This window comes from Mauremys mutica, chromosome 2, assembly GCF_020497125.1.
Source record: "Mauremys mutica isolate MM-2020 ecotype Southern chromosome 2, ASM2049712v1, whole genome shotgun sequence".
Classification (NCBI taxonomy): domain Eukaryota; kingdom Metazoa; phylum Chordata; order Testudines; family Geoemydidae; genus Mauremys; species Mauremys mutica.
This window is the reverse complement of record NC_059073.1, coordinates 133192140-133218040: the sequence shown is the minus strand read 5'-3', so window position 1 is coordinate 133218040 and position 25901 is coordinate 133192140. Positions and strand designations below refer to the sequence as shown.

Here is a 25901-nt window from a genome sequence, read left to right as displayed (position 1 = left end):
GGTTGCTGTGGCACGAGGGGGAGGGAGCTCTATTCCCTCCTGCAGCTATCTCAGTCTCTTTGGAGATCAGGAACTGAGAAAGCCCACAGTGCCTCCGTATCTATCACTGGAATTTATTAAGCAACAAAATGAGTTTCAGGGGGGAGTGATTGCTTTGATGTTCTGTCAGAGCCTCCTCCTCCTGCATCCTGTTCTCTGCAAAGATTTGGAGAAGAAAGAGAGAAAGTGGGACAGATCCTGCCAGGTGGCAAGCCCCTTGTGAGAGGTTCTGAGCACCTCGCTTGATGTGAGTGGGAGCTGAAGATGCTCAGCCCCACTCAGAGGCCAGAAGCACCTCACAGGATGGGGCCATGGGAGAGCTGAGTGGGACCCTCTCCTGCTAAGCTTTGGAGATGGGCTCCAGCATTTCCTGCTTCCTGATAAAAGAGGCACATTCCTCTTTTCCGAGGCTGTGGTTCCTCTGGCGCTTGTTCCCTTTTAAGAATAAATTCCCTTCTCCTATCCCGAGACTGTTTAAAATACACCCTGGGGGGAATGACTGGCTTTTAGGAGTTACTTTGACATTTTCAAGCAAAATGATTTATTGATGCATTTTTAAACAATTCTTTGCCAAATAAAGAGCCACACTGAATTCTCTGCTCTTCTCCATTCTCTGCTGCTCAGACTTAGAATTTCTTCTGCTTTTTTTCCTGCCTCCCTCCTCTTTCTTCTGCTTCCTCCTCCTCCTCATAAATGGGAAATGAAATACATAAGAAACACATTGATTCTGCTGCATCCTTGCCAGTATCCTACAGGCTGGCACAAGCCTGGAAGGAATTTGGTCTCTCCAAATCGTTACTGACACTGAGATCCACGCTGGCATCTTGTCAAGCTCCTATGGGCCACATCAACGCTGCATATGCATATTCATCAAATCAAAATATATGCATACAGTACAGCCACCGCATTGGCTTGGCTTTGTCACATCAAAGTGGTAAAAATCTGCATCTGATCCCCCCAGCCTTCACCCTGAAGTTACACAGAGTGGGGCAACAAGGGGTTGCATTTCGGGACCCTACAGAACACACTCTGGGCAGTGCACCTAAGGGTGCTGTTACTGAGCTCCCACTGGGCCTGGCGTTGCAGGGGCTAACGTGGAGTCCCTCAACAGGGAGCTCTCTGAGGCAAGCGTATGTCTTTTATGGGTGGTAGGTGATTAGCTGTTAGGTAGCTGGGTGAATGGGCAGTTACACAGTGCCCCCCCCCGCCTTTGGCTGGGTGACACGAGTGTCAGCCTGCTGCAGCCCTTTGTCAAAGGGGATTATCAGGGCTGATTCTAGAAAGGAGAGAGGCTACAACATAACATCACAAAATTCCCATGGTACCAATGTACCTCTCTGCCCCGAAATCCGGTAGCTGCACTAAGGACTGGAGAAGGGCAATGGGGTGAAGTAGTGAAACCCTTTCCAGGCCAGCTTCTGAATGTGGCTAGGAGCAGAGAGAAGATGAGAAATCCGGGTCCAGGACCCCTCACTGGGCCCTGGGCTAAAGGCACAGGAAGAGGATGGGGAAAGAGTAAGAAGGAAATAGAACAGGGACTACATAAGAGGCTTTTCACCCACCCAGCATCTCCTTCCTCATTCATTGCATAGACATTTCCTCATGGCTGGTCACTCATATCCCCACTGTTGGTTGGGCATGTAACCCTCCTGTGAGATAAGGAAGTCTTATTAGCCACATCTGAGGCCCAGAAAGGTGCAGTGACTAGGCCAAGGCCACCGAGTAGCAAAGCTGGAAACAGAACCCAGGAGTCCTGACTGTTAGTCCTGTTCTATAGCCACTGGGAAACATTCCCCCCAGACCCCCTCCAGATCCACTGATGTCTGGATGAAAACAGCCTTCTCTTTGATGGAGTCGTCATGAGAAAAAAGAATCTCAAATCTCTGGCACTGCTTTATTAGGCATCAAACACATCAGCTCAGCGAACAGCAGGTGAGGGATGAAATCATTAGAATCATGTCAGTTACATGTCACTAGGATCTCACTCACTGCAGTTCTGTTCCCAGCAAGCATCAGGGCTGCAGCATCTGCACTTTGGAAAAGAAAATTGTCTCTAAGCTCAGCGTTTGAGAGAGGAATCTTGAAGTTATTCCTTTATATTTATTGTACTATTACAACAAACGTCGATATACAAGAAAGAGTATTGTATTAGACACAGGAATACTTTGACAAGGTTACATTGCAACCCCAAACACTGGTGCATATACCGGTACTTCACTGTCCCAAACTTCTGTTTGACTTAAGCAGCCCCTTCCATGGCCATACAACTCATTCTTCTGTTCAGAAAGAAAGAAAGAAAGAAAGAAAGAAAGAACTATGCACAATAAGTCAGCCTTTCACGCCAGCTGAATGGAGGAGCAGTTCCTATTTAACTCAATCAGGAGAGGTGGGGGTTGTGCACCCATATATGCAGGGCTGAATATGGTGCAGTATTTGTTCACATATACCCACATTACCATTAGACACAAATCCACTTTTCCCCAGGCTATTGCCCTGAAGTGATGCTGCTCATGCTTATGGTGTCATATCCAACAAGGCAAGCAGGCTGTACAAACATAGGAACTGCCAGATTGGACCAGACCTGAGATCCAGCTAGTCCAGAATCTTGTCTGCCACAGTGGACAATACTAGATGCTTCTGAGGAAAGTGTAAGCCCCCACAATGGACAATTATGTAGTACAGTGCCCCTGGGAAAATGTCTTCCTGACCCTCTGCAGTTAGTGCTTGGCTTACGCATGATGGTATGTATCCCTTTGATATTTTGGTCCTGTCTAGTGTTCTGGGTATCCTTATTCTGAAATCTGCTATGTTCTGTACCTCAAAGATGCCTTGTGATAGTGCGTTCCCCAGGCTGATCGTGCTTTGGGTAAAAAAGCACTTCTGCTTCTTAAAGTTCAGTTCTTGGATGGGTGACATCTGGGGACCATGCAGATGTGGAGATACCCTGTGCTCTTTCTTCTGAGTGAGTACTGAGCTTCATCATGTTCTAAAGGACATGATACTTCTGGAGCAGATGAGGCAGAAACCCGAGGACCCCAGATTTGCACACATTAAAGACCTGGTGGCACTTTTTGCAAGAACTAGGGCACATTCTACTTCTGTAATTTAAAATCCCAAACTCCCAATGCAATTGTGGTGGAATACAGCATCATTCACTTCATGTAATGGAACTCTGGTGCAATGTGGTTGGCTGCTGTTAAACACGTAAATAGTCACAGCCTTCCACCTGGGAGGAGCCAGCATTTCAGGAGGTGGCTGTGCTGATTCTTGTGTGTATCAGTTTGGGATGCAAAGGGTGAGAGGAATGCAAGACCATCAGAGAGCAGAGAAACCAGGTTCCAGGCCTCAGAGCATCACGCTCACGGCTACGCAGTTATTAGTGGGGATGATTTTCTGCTTGAAGGTGAACATCTTCTTCAGTTCACTGCGGAAGCGGTCATGCAGCCAGGCGTAGAGAAAGGGGTTGCAGCAGGAGGAGCTCATGGCGAACCAGTGGCAGAGCAGCTGGATGAGCAGGAAGTAGTGCTTGTTGATGAGATTGATGTCTATGTCACGAATGATGTTGAAGACGTGGATGGGGAGCCAGCAGATCCCAAAGGCAGCCACCACCAGCACAATGAGCCGGAAGATCTTCCTCTTCCTCACCCGGTCGTACTCTGCCTGGCTTTGTGTTGGGTGACCGGGCACTACACGGTTCTTCAGCTTGACTGTAATGCAGATGTACGAGAGGGAGACAGCTGAGAGGGGCAGGATGTAAGTAATGATCAGGGTGCTGTAGGCATAGGCCAGGCGCTCCTTCTCCTCCTCCATCCAGAACTCCTCGCAGATGGCAAAGCCCTCCTTCTGGAACTCCACGTGATACGTGTGGGCGATGGCAGGGGCCACCAGCGCACAGGACAACAACCAGATTCCACCCACCACATACACACAGGTGGTGACCGAGATGCGTTTCTTCAGCGGGTGCACCGTGGCATAGTACCTGGAAAGAGAGGGAGAGGGAATGAGTGTGGGTGCTTTCTCTTAAATGGCGTTATCCCTGTAGCTCATGTATCTCACCAGTCAGGGCGTGCTCTTGGTGTGTGTGCGTGTATCAAGACCAAAATAAGGTCTCAGCGATGTATAGGAAGCATCTCACCCTAAGGAGTCATGAGGGGTCCTCCTGACTGAGCTGGGGGAGGAGTCAAGCTGAGCTCAAATTGCTTTTTGTAGACCTTATTGTTTGCACCGAACCTGACAGACATTGAAACTAGCATTTGGGCCCATGGGAAGAGGATGGTGGAGCTGGAGCAGTAAACAAATGCTCCAGTGACCAACTGCATGAATAGAGTGGCACTACCAGCTACACAGACCCCTGCCATGCTCCCAGAGGGTGAGACTCCTCCACAATAATATATACTGAGTAATGTGGTTACCTAAATTAGCCGCTAGAGACCGTTTTACATTAACGTGCACATGTTCTGCTGCTGTCTCTGTGTTCATGTATTTACAACAGTGAGGATGGTGTTTTAACTGCACTCTCTCTCTCTCTCTGCCCCACCTTTGAAAGCTATAATTGCTCTTTAGGGCCGGCTTTAGGCGGATTCCCCCGAATCGGGCCCTGCGCCTAAGAGGGCCCCAAGCCTAGCCAGAGTGCGGCCAGTCCCGTGGCCCGCAACCCCGCTCCCCCGACCGGAGCGGGGCAAGTCCCGCTGCCCCGCAACCCCGGCCGGAACGCGGCGAGTCCCGCGGCCCTGATCCCCCGGCCAGAGCCCGGTAACCCCCGCGGCCCCGCGCCCAGCCAGAGCGCGCCGAGTCCCGTGGCCCTGATCCCCCGGCCAGAGCCCAGTAACCCCCGCGGCCCCGCGCCCAGCCGGAGTGCGCCGAGTCCCGTGGCCCTGATCCCCCAGCCAGAGCCCGGTAACCCCCACGGCCCCACGCCCAGCCGGAGCGCACCGAGTCCCGCGGCCCCGCTCCCCGGCCGGAGCGCAGCAAATCCCACTGCCCCACAACCCCAGCCGGAGCGTGGTGAGTCCCGCTGCCCTGATCCCCCAGCTGGAGCGCGCCGAGTCCCGCGGCCCCACTATCCCAGCCGGAGCGCGGCAAAGTGCTCTTCATTTTCATCCAAGCCCCGGTCCAGGTGTTTCAGCGTCAGGCTGGGGTTGAAGTTTCCCTGTAGAGGGCTAAACCCCTCAAGGCCACCCAGAGGATTCTGGGGGCCTGGGGCAAAGCAATTTTGGGGGCCCCTTCCATAAAAAAAAAGTTGCAATACTATAGAATACTATATTCTCGGGGGGGGGGGCCTGTGGGGCCCGGGGCATGGGGAAAATTGCCACACTTGCCCCCCCTTCTGGGCAGCTCTGAAACCCCTCTCCAAGCAGACAGCTAGTGCTACACATCTCTGAAATCTGCCGGGTACGGCTCAAGTGGGTGCCACATGGTGCCGAGGGCTTGTGCTGGCTCCTCTGCACAGGATGGTGCTTCACCCACAATTAATGCACAGGGAGTCCACTCTGTGAGAGAACAAAGAATGCTACCCCCTACTGAACTGTGGAGTCACTGATGGAAAGATTTCCTCATCTGCTGGTAACTACTACAAAGGACTATCTTTCGGTGTATGGTTTCAGAGGCACAGCTCCCATCATTGTTAATGAATCCTGGGGTGCTGTACCACAAAGTTATGTCTACTGTATATTTGATCAGCTTCATCGACATTACCTGGGTTGGAGGAATGACAGAGGAAAAGGAAAGGCCAGTCAGTATAGGATACAGGTATCAAAAGGTACAGAGATGCCCACGTGGTTTCTCCTATTTACCTCATAGATACAAGAACAAAAGGGCACTTGCTGAAATTAGAAGGTTAAAAATTAAATTGCGTTTTAAAAAGCATCAAGTTTCTACACTGATGAAAGGAGAGAGTAGTTAATGCATTCTGTAGTTAACCTTTGGAACTCACCATCACAGTATATAACTGAGGCAAAGAGTGAGTGTGGTAAGAACAGCATCTGCCAGTCGCACTAGCTAAGGTAAAATTACAAGGACTATCAACCAGGTTTCAGGGTCTAAAGTTATCACTTGATGGTGTAATAAAGCCATTTCCTGCCATAATGTATATATACATTATATATTATGTATATATAGTACTGCTCAGTTGGGGAGAAATACATCTCCTGATGCATCCAGCACTGACAGCCATCAGAGACAAGCTATCAGACTCAGTGGGCTCTTGCTCTGTTCTAGTTCTACCAGCTTCAGCATGTGCCACTAGTTACAATCCCTAAAGCTTCTGGCAGTCCTTAATCGATAGAACTCCACATAATCAAGGGGAATCAGCAGCAGTCAGCTCAGCAGCAGCATGCGCAAATTCCAGGGCTGAGCACAAAAGCTACAAAAGAGGTTTTCCCCTCAGTTCCAAAGCTGTCATTTTCTAGTTAGTCTAACATTTAATGGCTGCTTTTTCTTATTTCATTAACATTACATTTCTATTGCATTAAATTAAGCAAAAAGGCCTGACATGAGGTGCCAAAGCTGCAGGAAATGATACCCTTCCAGTGCAGAAAAGCCTCTAGTCCCTAAGAGCTGTAATTATCCCAGCAGAGGCACAGCCACAGAATTAACCCCTGGGAACAGCTTTTATTGTGGAAGAATGAAATAATAGAGGCTTTTATTTTCCCCATCCTGAGGCCTTGTGTTAAACAGTGGGTGCCTTCAGTTGTCTCCAGAAACACCCGGCCTATCAGAAGGCTCCTGATCAACCACCCAAGCAGCCCTTTGTATGAAGTTACTCTGAATCATACTTGGGAGCTTCAGGCAGCATTTTTTAAAAGACTAAAACAAAACAAAAAAATCACCTAATTAATCTCTTTTCTCCTCCTTCACTATGTGCATTGTACTAATTTCCTTGCTATTTCTTATGATGAAAGACTTGTAAGAGCTGAGCCTCCTGCCAGCCATTTTAAGTGAATAAAATGTTATTTTATGTAGCACCTTTCGCATACTGGGTGTTCTACCTTCAGCACTAACTCACACTCAGCTCTCCCCTGCAACCCTCTGACTGTCTGTCTATGTAGGTATCTGTACCTCACTCTTCACCTTTGAACCTATGTAACTGGTTGACATTCACATCCAGGAAAGCATCTCTATTCAGGATAGCCCTTAAGCATGTGCTGAACTTTAAACATGTGCTTAAGTCCTATTGAAGTCAATGAGACTTAAGTCCAGGCTCAAAGTTCAGCATATGGTTATGTGGTGTCTTGTGTCAGGGCCAGAGATAATTTTGGTTGAAATTGTCTAGCTGTGTCCCAGCCTATATTCCAGCTAGTAATAAATGCCCCAGTTAGATATTATTCAAATTATCTTGATTTTTATTATGACCATCTTATCCCTTTACTTGTATTTTATGACTAGATTGCACAAAACATTCAAGATTATACTGGAAAATAGGAACTGGAAAGGAGCATCTGAATTTAAACAAACCCTCAGCAGAAGAAGCTTGCATAGCAATTGAACTGATCTCTCTGACAATAAACCTACCTGTGATGGATATATAACATTTTTTATAATTTATAATTTATTTTGTCTAGACAGGAAAGCAGGCTTGCATCTGTCATATGAACCTCCCAAAACCAGGATTCGGATCAATCTGTGCTATCATATGAGTGGGACAGCAGTATACAGAGCTAAATTCAGGCTGGACCTAGGGTTATAAAAGATGTGCACTCCCGCTTAACTTTACACACGAGTAGCTCATTGAGATGAAGCACCTGCCTGTCTTTGCAGAATCAGAGCCTTACTCCTGATTTCCTTCTCAGGGAATTCTTTAATTCTAGTATCAGAGGGGTAGCCGTGTTAGTCTGGATCTGTAAAAAGCAACAAAGAGTCTTGTGGCACCTTATAGACTAACAGATGATTGAACTCCCTGATTGAACTAACCTCGTTATCTCCAGACTGATTCTGGCCTGCATATTTATATCTGCCTCTGGAAATTTCCATTACATGCGTCTGACAAAGTGGGTATTCACCCATGAAAGCTTATGCTCCAATATGTCTGTTAGTCTGTAAGGTGCCACAGGACTCTTTGTTGCTTTTTAATTCTAGTGTAAATGGGACCTTTGAACTGAACAGTACCTGACCATTGCATTGGCAAAAGTGATGCTTTGACGCAAAATTTGAAGGTTCTGTGACTTGTCCCATTCACAGAGTAAATATTTTAAGGCCATTTCATTCTGGATGCTGTTGGGCTGCGATATGACCAGTTTCTCACAGAACATATACATCTCTTTAGGGATGTAAGGGTGAGAAATTCCTCAACTCCTTGCCATGCAGAGAGCCAGCTCAAAGCCGGTGCACCACCTAAGTCCTACTTATTTTAAGGACACATGTAGAACTGGGGTGATGAATAGGCCTCTTTGCACATAGGAGAATCTCATCCTATCTGAAAGAGTCCCTTTGAAAAGGGCAGCTAAGTGTTTTAGCTAAATCCTTCTGCTCCATCATCAGTTCCTAACCAAACCTCTGAACTTAAGGGTACTGACCGGTTTTGTAATTCCTGGGAAGGTGCACGAACTCCAAAGACTGGACGGAGGAAAATTAACACAGAGGCCTGGTTTGATTGAATAATATGAGCCTGATTCACCACTCCACTCCATTAGCTTCACCCTGGCATGACTCATTTGGAGTTAGTGAAGTAACACTGGCATGAAACATGTATAAGAGAGTGGTGAATCAGGCCTTATGTTAATAAATAATATGCAGCCAAGAAGACTTACGGTGATGGGAGCTTGAGAAACATCTAAGATGACAGACAGAGACAGAGAAATATTTTCAGTAATGACATTTTCCATTCCAACCTAGTGGTGCCTTCTGTACCTTGCAATGTACCACAGAATCACTCACTAATGCTGCTTTAGGGAAGGAAAGGGAGTAGTTAAAAGTGGGGCTCCCTGAACATGTAGCCCTAAGTGTGCAGTTATAAAGAGGGTTATGAATGCTGCAGCTCCTTTCATCTAGATTCTCTTTTACCATGGAGGAACAGCCCAACCCTAAATGCAAAGAGAGTTACAGAAATTCAAGATGGAAAAGCCTTATTGGGACATAACTAGTTCAGCCCCCCATCAGAAAATGCAGGATCAGTCCAAACAGCACAGTTACCAAGTATATTTAAGTCTCACGTAATCAGATTTCCAACACTCCCCTTGGTAGGTCATCCTACATCCTAAGAGATCTCACTATCAGAAAGTTCTTTCCGGCTAGTGCAGCTTAAATCTTCCCTTTGTTCGTCTAATCTGCTTTGCCTCCATTGCACCTGTTTTATTCTGCCAGCATCTGAGTCATGTTTGCATTAAAGATGCTCCTTGTATCTGGGGCTTAGTTTTAGAATCCGCCTATTTCTTTCCATTCCCCACTGGGACTGCAGCCTTCCCATTAAAAGTGACATCGCCATGGAAACACAGTGTTAAAAAAACCAAAGCCCAAAAAAACCAGCCTCAGCCCAGATCCCATGTCTGTCTCCGTTTAGGAAGGGATCGTGCCTGCCATTTGGGGGTCAGAACAATTTGTCTGGCACAGATTTGTATGGCAAGGTATTAATAACCTGGAACTAGCAGAAATTATACCTAGTGGTCTACAGAACCAGCAGTCAAGGACATCATTATTTAGTGGCACTGAAATCAGAACAAGAGCAATAGGAAGTTCACTCCCAAACTAAACACACATACATTTCCAGTCCCATGCTGGTTGCTTAGCCCTCCTGGTCAGGTGAAGGGATATGAAATTAGCTTATTTTGCTACACAGCTGGCTACAAGTTGCAAGCATGGGGAACACTTTATCATTTCTGCCTATAGGGAAAGAAGCATGGAGCACAAATATGCCTCACACAAAGAGAAGGAGATTGAGTAGCATATTCCTGTTGTGTTTGCTTCACAATTTGGAACATTCTGGCATGATGACACTGGTTTAATCTTCACCGTGCCATGGCATCTCTCCAGCCCTGATGAGTGCCAAAGCCACAGGACTTCAGTACAAAGTGCAGAAGGAGGAAAGGAAATGGAATTGCTATTTGCAGTGATCTAGGCTCTGTCATTGGATCAATCTGTCACACCCGGTGTTTGCAGCAGCTCCAAGAAAGTAAGAAGCTTGGTACTGGATTTACAAAGTCTTGTCTGGGCACAGTAGAGATGTTTGATCATGTCACTATCATGCCATAAGCTGCACTGGTATTAAAGTCACATCGAAGTTCCACTTTTACAGCAAGCAACAGCACTGAGGGAAAAGACACCTTGTAATGCAGAGTTTGATGTATGTGTTGTGGGCTCTGCAGTGACTTCTTGTCAATGCCCTCAGTAACAAGCTCTTCTCCCAACCAGGTCAGAAGCTTGCAACAGCCCAAACCAAAGACACCAGAAAACAACAAAAGACTATGGTTCAAATCCCAGTCCTGGCACAATGGAAAATGGGCTGTTTCTTTCTCATCCTAGATCCTAGCTGTACCCATATAGCTATAGTGCACAGCTGGTATTTTCTGCTCAACGGAAACCCGGTGCTGGAAAAGCAGTGGGTGCTGCAGCTCAGCAATGAGGTGCAATGACAGAGCTGGGTGTGTGGGGAGTGGGTCTGGATTGAGCCTCTCTCCTGAATGAGTCTCTCTTTGCCAGGAGGTGGACTGGAGAGGTGTGCAAAGAGCGGCTTAGCAAACAGTGAATGAACACATCATGGGGAAGCATGGAGATACTGCCTGGCTTTCCCCTGAGACTAGTCTTGTTGCATCCCTCTGAGGAGGATTAATTTCCATTTGCCCTGATGCCCGCTTTATAATCTCCTTGTTGATATGATCAGTTATTACTGCTGTTTGCGTAGTGCATACAATGTGCTCAGCGCCGTACAAGACACAAGGAGGACATATGTATAGTCTCCTCCTGTGCGTACACACAGTTGAATAGACATGCCGGAGATTATTCAATGGTTGTAAAAATCTCAGGCCAGATCCTCAACTGGTGTAAATTGACCTAACTCCACTGATTTTACTGGAGCGACATGGATTATACGAGCTGAGGCTCTGGCCCTAGCTGTTTCACTTTAAGAGTAAATCTACACTGCAGAAAAGGCGAGTTCTTAACTTGGGTTAGCTAATGTGAGCTGAAGTAGCAGTGAAGACACGGCAACTTGGCTTTTACCTTGGGTTGGCAGCTCGAGTGAAAGCCATAGAGTTGAACGTGTGCTGATAACTCGAGTTGCCATGTCTTCACTGCTATTTTAACCTGAGTTAGCTAAGGCAAGTTACGCCCATAGCCTTTATTTGCAATGTAGACATACCCTACGTTACTCGCTCCAGTTGGTCTTTTTAGTGCAGCAGTATAGACTTGTTCTTTTCCAGTGCAGACATCAGGCACTATTCCACTGTCAGTCAGTCTGTAACACTGATTGATTGGTTTTCCTGTGATGCCCATCACCACAGAATCTGAGCACCTCATGTACCTTAATGAACAGAGTCTTACGACACCCCTTTGGGGGAGCAAAGTGTTGTTACTTCCTTTTACAGAGGGGAAACTGAGGCACGGGCAGAGTAAATGACTTGCCTCAGGTGACACACAGAATTGCAGCAAAGCCAGAACTGCAGCTAGAGCTCCTAAGTCTCAGTCCTATGGCTTAAACCCAAGCCCCTCCTACTACAGTTAACTACTGAAAGGAGCAATCCTGCACTGTGCAGTGGAAGCTGGACCTAGTAGGCTATTGGTAACTCTAGTTTCTAGGGTTCTGTACTAGAATTCAGAGCAATAGACGCTGTCATCTGCAGGAGATGATGCTCTGAGTTGTTCAAATGTTCATTATTTGGTGGCATGGATGTGCACTGGTGCTAGATTTGATGCTGAATGACCGCTAGCACTGTGTTTGGTGTGGCAGATTCTCATGAATCTTAGTATGGTCCCCAGCCTGCAGGCTGGAAAGTCTGCCTGGGAACTGTCAGGAGTGAGAGCTGATTTGCTTTGGTGAGCAGAAAACAGCTGAAGAGCTGGATGGCTGACGTTTATTAATCTTGCCCTGAAGGGGACTCCAGACAGCATGGATTGTAAGTGAGGTAATTGACAGGCACCAAAAGAAAAGCACTTGAAAATGAAGAGAAGCCTCAAGAAATTGAGCTGGGTTAGAAGAAAGTGACCAATGGGAATCTAATTCCAGGTGCTTGCCTCATCTGGGCTCGACTGTGCTACTCAATGCCTCTCAAGATCAAGCCATTAGAGAGCAAGAAACAACTGACCCATCCTAGGGCCGAAGCCTGAGGTTCTTACTCAGTCCTTATTCAGGCAAGCCTCCCATTAACTTCTGTGGGAGTAAAAACTGAGGAAGGGCCTGTGAATTTGGCTTGTACACATTAAAGGCCAGATAATCAAAAGTGCTCAGCCCCCAGCAGCTCCCATAGCTTTCAATGGAAAACCCATCCACTTCCTGTAGGTGCCTAAATAGGTGGTGACCTCTGCTGAAAATCTGGCCCTAATGGCCTGATCCTATGCAGTGCTGAGCACCCTTTAATCCCATCTTGTGGGAGAAGAAACCTGCAGTACTGGTCCCTGTGGGCAAGAGTATGTCCCTCCTTTTCACACCTGGGCGGCGGAGGGGAGAAAATAAGGAGCCTACTCCTTTTTGCAGCCCTCTTTGAGGGAACACAGCCCTGGAACACAGGGACTACTACTGAGTTGCTCCTCATTGGTTGCCCTGGTGTTACACAACTTTCAATTCCCCTTCCCAGTCTAGATCCCCAGAGCCTGGAGTCAGGCCGAGGAGGGGCCCTGAAGGAACGTATTGATCCTTTAAATGATCTCAGCGGGGGTATGCTGAGCCAATGGGGCTGCCAGTTAACAGTGTGTGCGCAGAACTGACCATGAGAACTGTAGGAAACAGCTGCAGCAAAGGAAATGAAAGGAAATAATAAGAGGGAGGGAAATTAATATTCATTCCAACTGAGACACAGGAACTCCCGGCTGTGTCTGTAATAATGTCTCTAGCACCTCTCATTCAGGGATGCCCAAATGCTTTACAAACACTAAGTCTCTCACCCTGGATAGTGTATTCCCATTATACAAAACAATTTAGAATCAGATTTCCAAAAGAGCCAAGCTCCCACTTAGACACCTGTAAGTGGCCAGGCTTACAAAAGAGCCGAGAACTACAGCTGGTTGGAAGAACTTCAGTGGAACTGCCTTGCAAAATGCAGTTGTCTCAAAATCAAAACCATGTTGTATACACCAAAATTTGGTTTGGGAGGAACGAATCCCAGCAATGAAAACCAACCACTTTGATTTTTCATTTTTGAAACAACTTTTTGCTTGAATTTCTTTGTATTTGTATTATATTAGTTAGTCGCTAAGGTGCCACAAGGAATCCTCATTGTTTTTGCCAATACAGACTAACACGGCTACCCCTCTGAAACCTAGGAACTACAGTTACCTGTCTACAGCAATAGCTGTGAGGGTGAAGACAGACACATAGACTGACATAAAACAATAACGTCAAAATTGACCCCAAACATTTTGATTGCTCTGAAACTTTTTTTTTCTGGAATTTTCCTTCCTAGAGCATTTTGAAATTTGAAGGTTTTCTTCTGATTTGAAACTTGGCATACCTCTACTCAACATGCCGAGGGCTGAGCTCTTTTAGTACCTGGACATAAGTGTTGCAGTGGGAGCTGAGGGTTTTTAAAAAAAATCTGTCTCCAGCTGTGGATGCTAAATGCTTACAAATCTGATCCTGAGCTCTACTGAAAGTCTGATCCTCTGACTTGCCCACAGCCTCTCACAAGTCAGTGACAGATCCTAGAGGTGTCAATGGGCACATTAGATAAACACCATTCAAATACATTAATAAAACAAAATCAATCAGTCCCGTCACCAGCCTGTGCCTCAGTTTCCCCGATCTGTAAAATGGGGATAATAAATCATGACTATCCTCATTAGGGTGCTGTGAGGGTTATCATATTAACATTTGTATATTTGAAGATGCAAAGTATGATGTAAGGGAAAGTAATAAGATTTATAATTAATTACTGAAATTATTAAAATTTCAGTTCCCCCTCATCTCCAAAGTGATACTTTTTCTGTGCAAAAACCTGGACATTTTTTACATTTAGAATTTCATTTTGCTAAAAATCATTTTTCACAGTGAATCACGCAAAACTGTAAGGCGTCACATGCCCCAATGCAATAAAAAGCCACCACTCGGCAAATACTTGTTTAACGAAAAGCTAAATTCTAAGGCTGCAAGACGGGCTGCAGTGAAATTTCAAAGATTTCTTAGTGATATTTCATGAAAAGATTTTGGTATTTTGAGGCCAAAAAATTATTAAATGACTCCCTCATCCACAAAAAAAAATAAAAAAAATAAAAAATAAAAAGGAAAATCATTATTTCCAAAGGCTAGGAACTACAAAAACAAGGACGAGTCCTTGTGGCACCTTAGAGACTAACAAATTTATTTGGGCATAAAATAAATTAGTTAGTCGCTAAGGTGCCACAAGGAATCCTCATTGTTTTTGCCGATACAGACTAACACGGCTACCCCTCTGAAACCTAGGAACTACAGTTACCTGTCTACAGCAATAGCTGTGAGGGTGAAGACAGACACATAGACTGTCATAGGCTGCATCAGGAACACGAAGTAACACAAGAACTTCCCGAAGATCCAGCCCTGTGGGTTGAAGGCGTAGGCCAGGGTAAAAGGAACACACGTTGCACACATCAGCATATCTGAGAAAGCCAAGTTCCCGATGAAGAAGTTGGTGACATTGTGCATCTTTTTGGTCCTACAGATGACGTAGAGGAGAAGATAGTTGCCGAAGATGCCAATCAGCACCACCAGGGTGTAGCAGGGGATGATGAGGGGCTTGAAGGACTGGATCAACTGGACTCCCGTAAACTGAGAGCTGGAATTGGAGCTGTTCTTGAGGATGATCTCGTTGATGCTGTCATTGGTCGGGAGCTTGTCCCAATTCCCAATTGGTTCCATGAGTCAAAGTCAACTGAGAAGCAAGCTTAGACAAGAGCAGAAGGGGTCAGCATTAGTGACCTTAATTACAGGGTCATAACCATGACTCCATTCATTTGTAGTTCATGGACACAGTTAGCAACCCGTGTATGTGCCACGTAATTGCCACTGAATCCTTCTGTGGGCATCTCTTTTAGTTGGAGCAGGAAACAATCCCTGAGAGGTAAAATGTGACTTGTTAACCTAATTCAGTGTCTCAGCTATGCAGAGAGTTTCCAGCTATGTTTGAGTATCCCTGTGTGAACAGTTATTTAGGTGCTACCCGCTGATATTCCTCTCTGTTCTGTAATTCACGGGTCACAGCCTGAGAGTTGAATTGAAATGTCCTCATGGTACATCAAATTTCACTTCATGTTTGTGCTCTAGCTGCAATTAGCCTTCATACTGAGGCCAATTCAGTTCCCCTCAGTCCTGTCCCTTTATCCTCCTCGTAATCCGACTTCTTTGTCTCAAACTTCCTCAGAATATTTTCCCCCATTTAATTTTCCTGGATTGACTAGAAGGTCTGGGAAGAGTTTTGTTCTACAGATTCCTGGGAAAGAAGATGGGAAAATGGAGGTTTAGAAGAGGAGAGATTCAGATAAATAGCCCTCCGCTGATAAAGGGGACAATTCCAAGAAGAGAGGGCCAGACCCCAAATTTAGGATTTGAAAGAAAGACAGAAATTGGTGGACATAGAATTAGATTCAGTCTTGGAATACAAATCCCTCCAAGTCACCCCACCATTCATGACCCTTCTTATCCTCGTCTGTCAGGGAGTTTTGGCTGGCCAGTCACAGCCACAAGGACAGAGCACTCGTGCTGGTGAAATTGATGCCATAAGAACTTCTGCTGTACATCACTCAGGAGAGTATACAACTCATTTCCCCATATGTAGGAGATAATGAATGGATTCCTGCTGTTATTCAGAATGAGTACACACAAGTGCATTGCACATCCAGCAGGTTTTATTATGTTCTTAAATTATATGTTTTCCCACAAAGCATTGTGAGTTGCCGCTCAAATTATTTTTCAGTCTGACCTGAAAAACATTATTCTAGTGCCTAATCTCCCATTTGTCTATGGAAGCGGGTTAGTGAGCTTTTTAGTAAAGTAGCCCTTTTCTCCTTTCCCGAACCCCTTCATTTCTGTCTTTGTTAGCTCTGTAAACTCCTACGGCAAAGTCTTATCTAATTTAATAGAACAAAAATCACACACTTTCTATAGATTTTTAGGAAACATCTTACAGAACTGAACAAAGAATTCTATCCCTGCTATCGAATTCTATAGGGTGGCTCAAAAAACCTATAGAAAGCTTAGCAGACTCTGTTAAATCTATATATTTTGATTAGTTTCTATTGAGCCCCATTGGTTTTATCCTTATTCAACTGTATAGAACTTTTCCAAACAGGGAGAATTTTGAGACACTGTTCATATGGAAGATGCTTTCAAAATAAACAATATATTATTAAAGGCAATTGCAAAGTATTATTTCTGTGGAATCAAAGCAAAGTAATACATTTTATATCACTCAAACCTTTCTAGTCTGTTCCCAAATGAGCTTCCAAATGTGAACTGTACAAAGGAACTAGCTGTCTCAACAACAAGATGAATGTAAAATCCTCCTGTACGTTATTTTGTATAGGAGTCCTTGCTTCTTCTGAGATGATACTAAACAGCAAAATAATTCTCTCTCAGCTGTCTACACTCTCAGTGCGCTAAGGGCATTTTTACAATGAGACACTAGTGGTCAGGAATTAAGTAACTTCTATAATGCAGTAGCATCTAACTACAGAACCGTTCCAACCATGTAGGCACATTTCTTGCTCACTAGTTGGGTTATGCATATAGTACATTTAAAAGAAAAAGAAAAATCTGCTTCTCAATTTGGGCTGAATATTCCATCTGTAAGTGCAAACAACGGTACCATTGCATTCTCTACTGACCTGGTGCAGAGGAAAGTCAGGGTGGAAAGGCACTCAGGAGCTGTGTTAATTCCAGGAGGGGTTTGTGTGTCAGAGAGAGGAAGAGAATTCAGACTGCTCTCTGATCCTTTGAGGCTCTGTATTCCAACTATGCTCATAGCTGTGTGCTGAACTTACGGAGATCCACGCTTCCAACCCTCTCACTCCCCCCACTGGCTGCTGCCTCCCTCCACTCCTTCCTGTAACCGCAATGAGGATAGCGAACTTGATTCTTTTCTGCCGCAACTGTCAATTAGCAGTAACTTCTTTGAAGCCGGAGGAGGAGAAAATTCCAGGCTGGAGCCCTCAGCCTAGAGATGTCAAAGGCCCTTTTTGCTTACATCTCAATAGCCCCTTCTCTACAGTGCTTAATTGTGCTGAGCCCCAGCACCTCTAGGCTTGACAGTTCATAGCCCCAGCATCTCTGGGCCTGGCAGTTCGTAGCCCCAGCATCTCTGGGCTTGGCAGTACGTAGCCCCAGAACCTTTGGGACTTGGCAGTTCGTAGCCCCAGCATCTCTGGGCTTGGCAGTTCGTAGCCCCAGCATCTCTGGGCTTGGCAGTTCGTAGCCCCAGCATCTCTGGGCTTGGCACGTCAGTTTTGAAAGTATAAAAATTACTTGAGCCCTAGCACCTGATAGCTTGAGCCTTAGACCTGTGTCATTATTAATTAAGCACTGCTTCTCTGTGATGTCTATGAAAGAACAATGAAGTGTTGAACAAGCTCCAGGTGGAAAGTCAAAGGTTGAAGGTACAGCTAAGAGACAAGCCCTCTTTCAGACAGTATCCTAACCTTTGGTGGCATAGTTCAAAGCCCTCATCAGTCCAATACCAGCTGATAAAATAAGTACAACTGATGTTTAATCTCATTGGCATGCACTTTTTGCAAGAGTCAGAGTGTTAAATCTAGCTATCATGTTCCACCCAAGAGGTGGCTACATTTCAGCACTGGGTGAAAGGATCCCTGTGTACAAGGATTCTTTGGGAGGAAGGGTGCTATCCAGTTGGTGATCCCTCGAGGTTGAGGATGATCTTTCGCAGCTTTTATTTTTCATGGGTCCTTTGGTGGCTGAGGAGTCCAAACCTTGAGCCACAGGCTCGTTGGCAGAAATTGCAGGTTGTGTTGGAAGACAGCGTTGGGCCGTGATTGCTGCATGACAGTTGTCGGTCCTTCCTTTTCTGGTGTTTTTCTGCAACCAGGACAAGGCGATTTTTCCTCAGAAGTGGACGTTCCCTCTCTGACAAGTCTTCGCCAGTTATCCCTATCCTGGGCTGCTGTCTCCCAATGTGTGGTGTCAATGCCACATCTCTTGATGTTTATCTTGAGGGTGTCTTTAAAGCGTTTCTTTTGACCTCCCTGTTTCCTTTCTCCTTTGGTGAGTTGGGCATACAGCAGTTGTAGTGGTAAGCGTACGTCAATCATGTGCACACAGTGCTCGCTCCACCTCAGCTGCTGCTGGATAATCAGGCCCTTAACACTGAAGAGGTTGGCTTGTGTGAGGACACTGCCGCTTTATAATAACTATTTTCTTACAATGCATCTCCTTTTCCATTGCTTGTTTAATTCAGGGGGTATTCATTAACAGCTGTTTGAATTCCTGATCAATAAAGCCAAAGAGACTACAGAACCTTCTACTAAATTCATTCCCAGTTCATCTGAGCCATCATGTAATTTGATGTAAACTTCAATAATGAGCCACTTGTATTAAAAAAAGAACACAACATCTGTCCTTTATTGTGATCAGTTTTAATTGCTTTAGGCAGGCATTATTGGAGGATTTGATTGTCACAATTCTGGGCACGTGCATCTGTATTCCTCCTCCACCCTCAGGCTTCCAGCTCCCCAGCCATCTCCTCTCTTGGGCGGAGACATGCATCCCTCTCTCTTCTGACCAGGCTATTTCCAGGCTGCACAGTTCCCTGCCTCCACTGTGAATTTACCAGCAAAATCAGACTGCCTCAGCAGGCCTGCTTTACTTTACCATCTCTGAAGAGAACACAGGCTAATTGCCACAGTGAAGTTACCACACAGATCTTTCTAAGCAAGCACATTTATTCTCAAGGGTAAAGCAGTACAGAGAAAACATATTCAAGCAATAAAAGAAGCTACACCCATGCTAATACCTGAGACCACCCCAACTCCAACAAGGGTTCTGGCTGGTGAACAGTCCTTCATATCCCACCATCGGGTTTGTGTGTGGTCACAAGTTCAGAACAAGCACCCCTTGAATCTGAGCGTTACTTTTTTATGTCATTTGGGCCTTTTTATCCTGGAAATTGCTAAGTCGTAGGCAAAGGTCCCCTCCCCAGGGCGATCTTCCAAAGATCAGGTCTAGAGGCAGGCATTTGCATTCCCCTCCTCCCAAGTATTTCCTAGGAAATCTACTCAACTAACAGATAATTCTCGTCTTGGCCCATTGTTCAAAAGAGTCCTATCCCAGTGGGACACACAGGCTTTCATCTCTATTTCTCCTTATTAATTCTGGAAGTGGGCTCTGCCTGACGCTCACTCAGAGACCCACAGCTGCGCAGAATCCACAGACTCACTGGGGAAGCTGAAGCTAGCCTGAGAGAAATATCTAAAGCGTCTTTTATGTTAAATAGAGTATCATCAGCATTAAACTTGTGTTTGAACTTCCTGCTCGTGTGAAAATGTGTTTTAATTTATTCACCATCAAATGTCTTTAAACCACTGGGTTATTCATTAAAAAAGAGATACCATTTACTGCCTGCTGTCTTATACATATAACTTTGTGAAGTGCTCTGGGGTTACTGTTTGCCTGAAAGATACACTACAGAATAAAGTGGTTATATTAATTTAACCTCTCACCAAACCCAAACATCTCTAGTGTTACTGATAGTTTACAGCGCATGCTTAGATAGCACTACTCTTCCTAAAGAACTTTATAAGCCCAGACTGAAAACAGATACTGTACATATATATGGAGCTCTGCCTATCATTTTAGTATCAGAGCCCTCACAGTCACACCCTTGTGAGGAAAAGCAGTGTGATTATCCGCATTGTACAGATGGGAACTGAGGCACAGAGTAGATTAATTGACTTGCCCTAGGTCAGACAGGCAGCCTGTGAAAACCTGGGTTTTCTAAGCCTGAGAGCAATGCCCTTTCCACTCTCTCTCTCCCACTCCTGAAATGCAGCCACCTCTGAAGTGGAGTGCATCAGCTGTTTAAGGGCATGATCTGAAGCCTACTGAAGTCAATCGAAAGGCTTCCACTGCCTTCAACAGGCTTCAGATCATGTCCTAGGAGTGCACAGCAACATTACTCAACAAGAGGAAAGGAATCCCCTATCAGATTGAAACCGCATGGGGATTTATGTGGGTTAATTGTAACGACCTGAATTGCAAGTGGGCAGAGACGCTCTGGCTAACACCACTGGTCTAACTCCTTCCCGGGAGCTGGCCACATCACAAAACCCTCCATCCCAGTTCAGGGGACTTCATTGCTGTGTAAGGGCTGAGATTCAAAGCCCTGTGGCTACAGAGAAGGAGCCGTTCAGCTTCCAGGGTTGCCATGGAGTCTGAACTGCCCTTTTAGCCCTACAGGTCCATCCAGGCTGAGAGGCTTGGTCAGGGGAGGAATGGGGGGATGCTTGAGCTGACACAGCCTAGACTGCACCTGCTGTGCAGGGGAGAAATTCACCCCTATGCAGAGGGGCCAGCACAAGGAGTATGTTTCCTCCCCAAAATAGGGCTGCAGTGGTGCACAGGGGTGAATTTCACCTTGGGTGATTAGAGGACGGAGCATCAGTCACCTGGGCTCAGCCTGGCGCCTTTCATCAGTGCACCACTCACTGGCAAACATTAGAAGAAAATAGCCTGTTGCTCTTGGGGTGAAACGTGTCATTTTCCAGGCCCCAGATGCCCAGCCCTGGGGGCTGGCGGGTGGGGGGCAAAGGACACCGGTTTGGCCTTCACTGAGCTCTTCTGTCCCTCCCCAAATCATTTGGATTTATGAATTGAAGCTACTATGGCTGTGATGCTGAGGACATTCATTTTCTTTGCACTGCAGGCCATTAATGCACTAGCCTGGAAGCTCCTAAGTACCGGGAAATGATCCAGCTGAAAGCTCCCAGCCATTACGTCAATGAGAAAACAAGGCTTAGGGGAGAAACAGAAGAAATCTCTCTGAATGGTGCATACAGGGTGTCACACAAAGTTAGAGCCTGATTCTCCACTACCCTGCACCTCCTGTAATCATTTACGCTAGTGCAAATCGATGCTACTGAGTCAGACTGACCTGGGGCAGGGGGACCCACCTCTGCATGGCTCATTCAGTCTTTGGCTTCAGCTAAGACTACCAGTCAGTGCCACGTGCAAACACGTCTCTGCTAAGAACCAAACTGAGATCAGTTCTGCCTTCCCCAATGTGACATAGGCCACCAAGCAGCCAGCAGATGCTAAAACCCAGGAGCTACGCACCTGGGCTAGATTTGAACTGGTGACCTAGGGCCACAAGGCCCTTTTGGATCCCCTGAGCCATCCAGCTCACCTGCTAGCTCACTTTGTTTGTTGCAGTTTTGTTTCCATGGTGTTGAGTGTCTTCTATTAATTACTGTCCTGTTGCCATGGTTATCTCAAAGTGCTCTGTGATGTGCCGCCATGCAGGACGTTGTTTGAACTCCACAAACACCTAAACAAGGGCATGGGAAAGCAGAAAAAGAATTAGCTGAAGGCACCTGAGATCTCCCCTAGTCCAAAGCGGGAGCGAGCAGCCCAAAGGACGGAGCTCCTCTCAAAGGGCTTCCATCCATTCATCTCTAATCCCAGAAGCGGAGCTGGGTCTGAGCTTGGGAGGGCTGTAACTGGATCCTACCAGGGTGTGTTGCCATTGTACGATCTCCTGTTAGCAGCATTAGCTTTGCAGCCAGGCACTTCTGAGTCAGTCCCAGCTCTGCTAAAGCCACTTCATCTCTCCAGTTTACACAGCTGTAAACCAGAGCCTATAATAATACGAACCTACCGCACAGGGTGTGTATCCATCGATCCCCCATACAGACGTCTGTCTATCTCCCACCATAGACATGCAACCACCATCCATTCAGCAATCCTGGGTGTTACACTAGAGCCTATCAGTCTAGTATCTGAGTGCCTCCCATGAGTTACGAACCAACCCACCCACCCAACAGGGGCCTCTCTTCCTTCCTTCCTCACTGGCAAGGTGCAGGCTCAGGGGCTGCTTACTGGATGCAGCAGTGTGGGAATGGGGTAGCGAGCTGTGGGTGCTATTATAGGCCGGCCTGGGCAAAGAGGTGGGGTTTGTGTTTAGCTCTGAATGCAGAGCAGGTTAGTGGGTGGTTTTACTCCATCTGGCAGTGGGTTCCACAGACCAAGCCAAGAGCTGGCAGCAGGTCTGTCACCTGCACTAGGGGTCATAGCAGTCCCAGGAGGTATGTTGAGTGTCCAGAGCAACCCGCAAGTGCTAACTAATGGAGAATAAAGGTGCTAGATCAGCCCTAAGTCTTATTCATTTACCTGCTTTTCCTGTCAGCGTGAGACTGGGGAGTAAAGTCTCACCCTTTAATTAATTTTTCTAGACAGAGCTTTGTTTTGTTTCTTTTTTTAACACAATGATGTGATCCAAGCCAGGCTGGGTGGATGCAGCTCTGCATGTCAGAAACCTGGACATCAGCTGGAGGATTTTAACACAGAAAACCAGTGGGGCCAGGGCTTGAGAAATCAACAATGGCACAGGGTGTGTGGCTGGGTTCCCTCTTCTGGCTCTTAACATGCCTGGAGGGGAGTGGGGGAGAGTTAAATGAGAGAAAATCCCATCTAGCTGGGGTCCAGTAGCCCTAGGAGACATGGTGAATAGGGTAGGCAGTCTGAGGAGGGGGATTTCCAGCTTAGCTGTCTGTCTCACTCTCATCATTGTGTTGCATTGGTGTCTAGGGGCCATGGTTGAGATCGGTGCCCTATTGTGCTAGGCACTGGGCATACACACAGTAAGAGTCAGTCCCTGCCCCGAAGAGCTCCCAGGTGAGATAGACAAGCTGGACAAAAGGTGGGAAAAGGAAGGGTTGTTATCACTATTTTATAGCTAGAGAACTGAGGCCCAGAGAGTGTATTGCCCAAAGTCACGCAGGGGGGCAGAGGAAGAGCCAGGCGTGGAACCCAAATCTCCTGAGTCCCAGGCCCATGCTGTAGCCACAAAACTATCCCGTTTGGAGGGGAGCTTGGACGCCCGGAGGGGGATCTTTCATTTTTGGAAACATCACTGCAGAATGTGTCAGTGTTTCCAAGATGAAAGATGGCAGAATTTCACTTCCATGAAAAATGCCTGGGTTTGGCTTTGAAAATTCAGGGTGAAATTTTTTCCAAAGCCTCAACATTTTTCACAGAAGTAAAATTCAGTTTCCTGACCAGCTCCAATCACAGCATTCCTGTTTCACTGGATCATTAGTAAGACAGGACCGTAGGGCTGGGGGATCCATATTGAATGATATTTTATTTAGAGGGTTTGTTTAACCCTCTTGCTCCTTCCACCTCTCTGCCTGAGTCACAAAAGGATGTGGTTTGTAAACACCAAGCACCTTTATGTATCTAAAATACCAGTGGGACAGAAGATGAGAGACCACAACTGCACTAATTACCCGGTTTCCGGCCAGGAGCCTGAGCTTCATTTTTGCATCGCCGCATGAAGGAGGCACTACAGCCTTTGGCTACCATAGCATGTAATTTGCTCCAGTGCATTACCACCTCTCAAGGCCAGGCTTTTTATTCCAGAAAAGTATTTTCAGTCACACAAAGGAGCAGCAGAATAAGATCAGCCCCCAAATGCCATCATGACAAGTCCCAGAACAATCAGAGTCAATCCAGCTCAAAACAACAGTCATTTCCCACCATCGGTAAGACTGGAAAAACTTACATGAGTAAAACCAAACTTGTTCACATCACGAGCCCTCAGCAGTAACTGACGGAGCGGGGCTCTTGGGAATTTTATTGCAAGATGCTGATGCTGAGATTAAAAGTTTGTCTGCATCAGGGAGTTTAACATAGGAGTAGCTACACTGGGGGCAAACCCACAATGCAGATGCTGGCACTCCTACGTCTCAACATGTGCATCCTGCTCTCTCACCCCTCCCCCCCACACTCTGAGGAATAAAGCACACCCTGTCTCCCCTGTTTTTCATGTCAAAGTCCTGACCTATGTTCTCTATCTTCCAATCAGAGCTAGCAGCATGCAGGTCAAGGGCTTTTAAACCTTGCAATGTTCCTCTAATGCCTCACTTATAGGGACATCTGTGCTGAGCTACCTTGTGCTGATCTGCTGGAAAACACACAGTGTTCATGCATCTTTCATCATGTACTAGTGCACACACAGGGACTGCAACACAGACACCTACCTGTTCATGACTTTTAAAAGTTCTCCACTGCCTTGCACCTCTGCAGTCACTCCCACCTGTGCAGGGGGTGGAAAATACCACCACTGAGGTCAGCAAGTGAAGAAATCTAATTGGGTAACATTTCACACCCACTCTGCACAGGTGTGAATGACAACACAAGAGAGCAATGGGCAATCAGGCTCTTTGGGTTCAAAACAGAATTAGATAAGTTCCTGGAGGATAGATCCATCAGTGGCTATTAGCCAAGATGGCCAGGGACACACACAACCCCATGCTCTGGGTGTCCCTAAACTTCTGACTGCCAAAAGCTGGGACTGGGTGACAGGGGATGGATCCCTCGATAAAGTGACCTGTTCTGTTCAGTCCCTCTGAAGGACCTGCCCTGGCCACTGTCGGAAGACAGGACCCTGGGCTAGCTGGACCATTGGTCTGACCCAGCCTAGCCATTCTTATTTTCATTTGATCTTAATCTGCTTTGCATTTCCTTTCTTCCTGGATTTCTTTGTCCAGCTTAATACTCTCACAGTAAGTAGTCTTCATGCCATTGCTGTATCAAGCAGAGAAAGTGGTATTCAGTGAGGTTTTTAATTAGCCCAACCTTTAATTCCCACCTTGGAAATCAAAAGAAATGTATTTACCAGCTTTACTCAGGTTTCCTGGGAGGTTGGCTACTCTGCCAGAGCTAGCTCTGGAAAATACTCTCCTTATTACAGAATCACAGTGTCAGAGAAATGTAGGCCTGGAAGGGACCTCGAAAAGTCATCAAATCCAGCCCCCAGAGCTGAGGCAGGACTAAGTAAACCTAGACCATTGCTGACAGGTGTTTGTCCAACCTGTTCTTAAAAAACATCCAGTGATGGGGATCTACAGCTTCAAGCTTGGAAGCCTATTCCAGAGCTGAACCACGCTTATAGTTAGAAAGTTTTTCCTAATATCTAACCTCAATATCCCTTGCTACAGATTAAGCCCATTACTTTTTGTCCTACCTTCAGTGGACACTGAGAACAATTGATCGCCGTCCTCTTCATAACAGCCCTTAAATATTTGAAAGACTTACCAAGTTCCCCTCAGACTTCTTTTCTCAAGATTACACACACCCAGTTTTTTAAATCTTTTCTCGTAGATCAGGTTTTCTAATCCTTTTATCATTTTTGTTCTCCTCTGCACTCTCTCCAGTTTGTCCACCTCTTTCTTAAAGTGTGGTGTCAGAACTGGACACAGTAATCCAGTCAAGGCCTCACCACTGTAGATTTTTACTGATTTGCACTTTTTATTGAATTTCATCTGGTTGATTTCAGACCAATTCTCTAACTTTTCAAGGCCATTCTGTATTCTAATCCTGTCCTCCAAAGTGCTTGTAACTCTCCCAGCTTGGTGTTATCCACACATTTTATAGGCATCGTCCTAGTCATTAAAGAAAATATTGAATAGTATCAGACCTAGGACTGACCCCTGTGAGATCGCTTTAGATACACCCTCCCAGTTTGACAGCAAACCACGGATAACTGCTCTTCGAATATGATCTTTCAACCAGTTGTGCACTC

At 46.1% G+C, this 25901-nt stretch overlaps 1 protein-coding gene across 3 annotated transcripts; it reads right to left on the bottom strand.

The window, feature by feature from the left end:
• Positions 1–1931: 1931 nt before the first annotated feature.
• LOC123362728 (prolactin-releasing peptide receptor-like) lies at positions 1932–24435 on the bottom strand. Of its 3 annotated transcripts, none has more exons than XM_045003168.1 (3): positions 16975–17107; positions 14592–15035; positions 1932–4018 (listed from the first exon to the last, which is right to left on the bottom strand). In XM_045003168.1, the coding sequence occupies exons 2-3, from the start codon at positions 15008–15010 to the stop codon at positions 3385–3387; spliced, it is 1053 nt and encodes a 350-aa protein (XP_044859103.1). In that variant the 5' UTR covers positions 15011–15035; positions 16975–17107; the 3' UTR covers positions 1932–3384. The 3 variants fall into 3 exon arrangements, 1 of the variants encoding a protein (XP_044859103.1); XR_006576539.1 differs by lacking the exons at positions 14592–15035; positions 16975–17107 and adding exons at positions 21504–21644; positions 24358–24435 and having other exon boundaries at positions 3884–4018; XR_006576538.1 differs by lacking the exons at positions 14592–15035; positions 16975–17107 and adding exons at positions 21434–21644; positions 24358–24435 and having other exon boundaries at positions 3895–4018.
• Positions 24436–25901: the final 1466 nt, after the last annotated feature.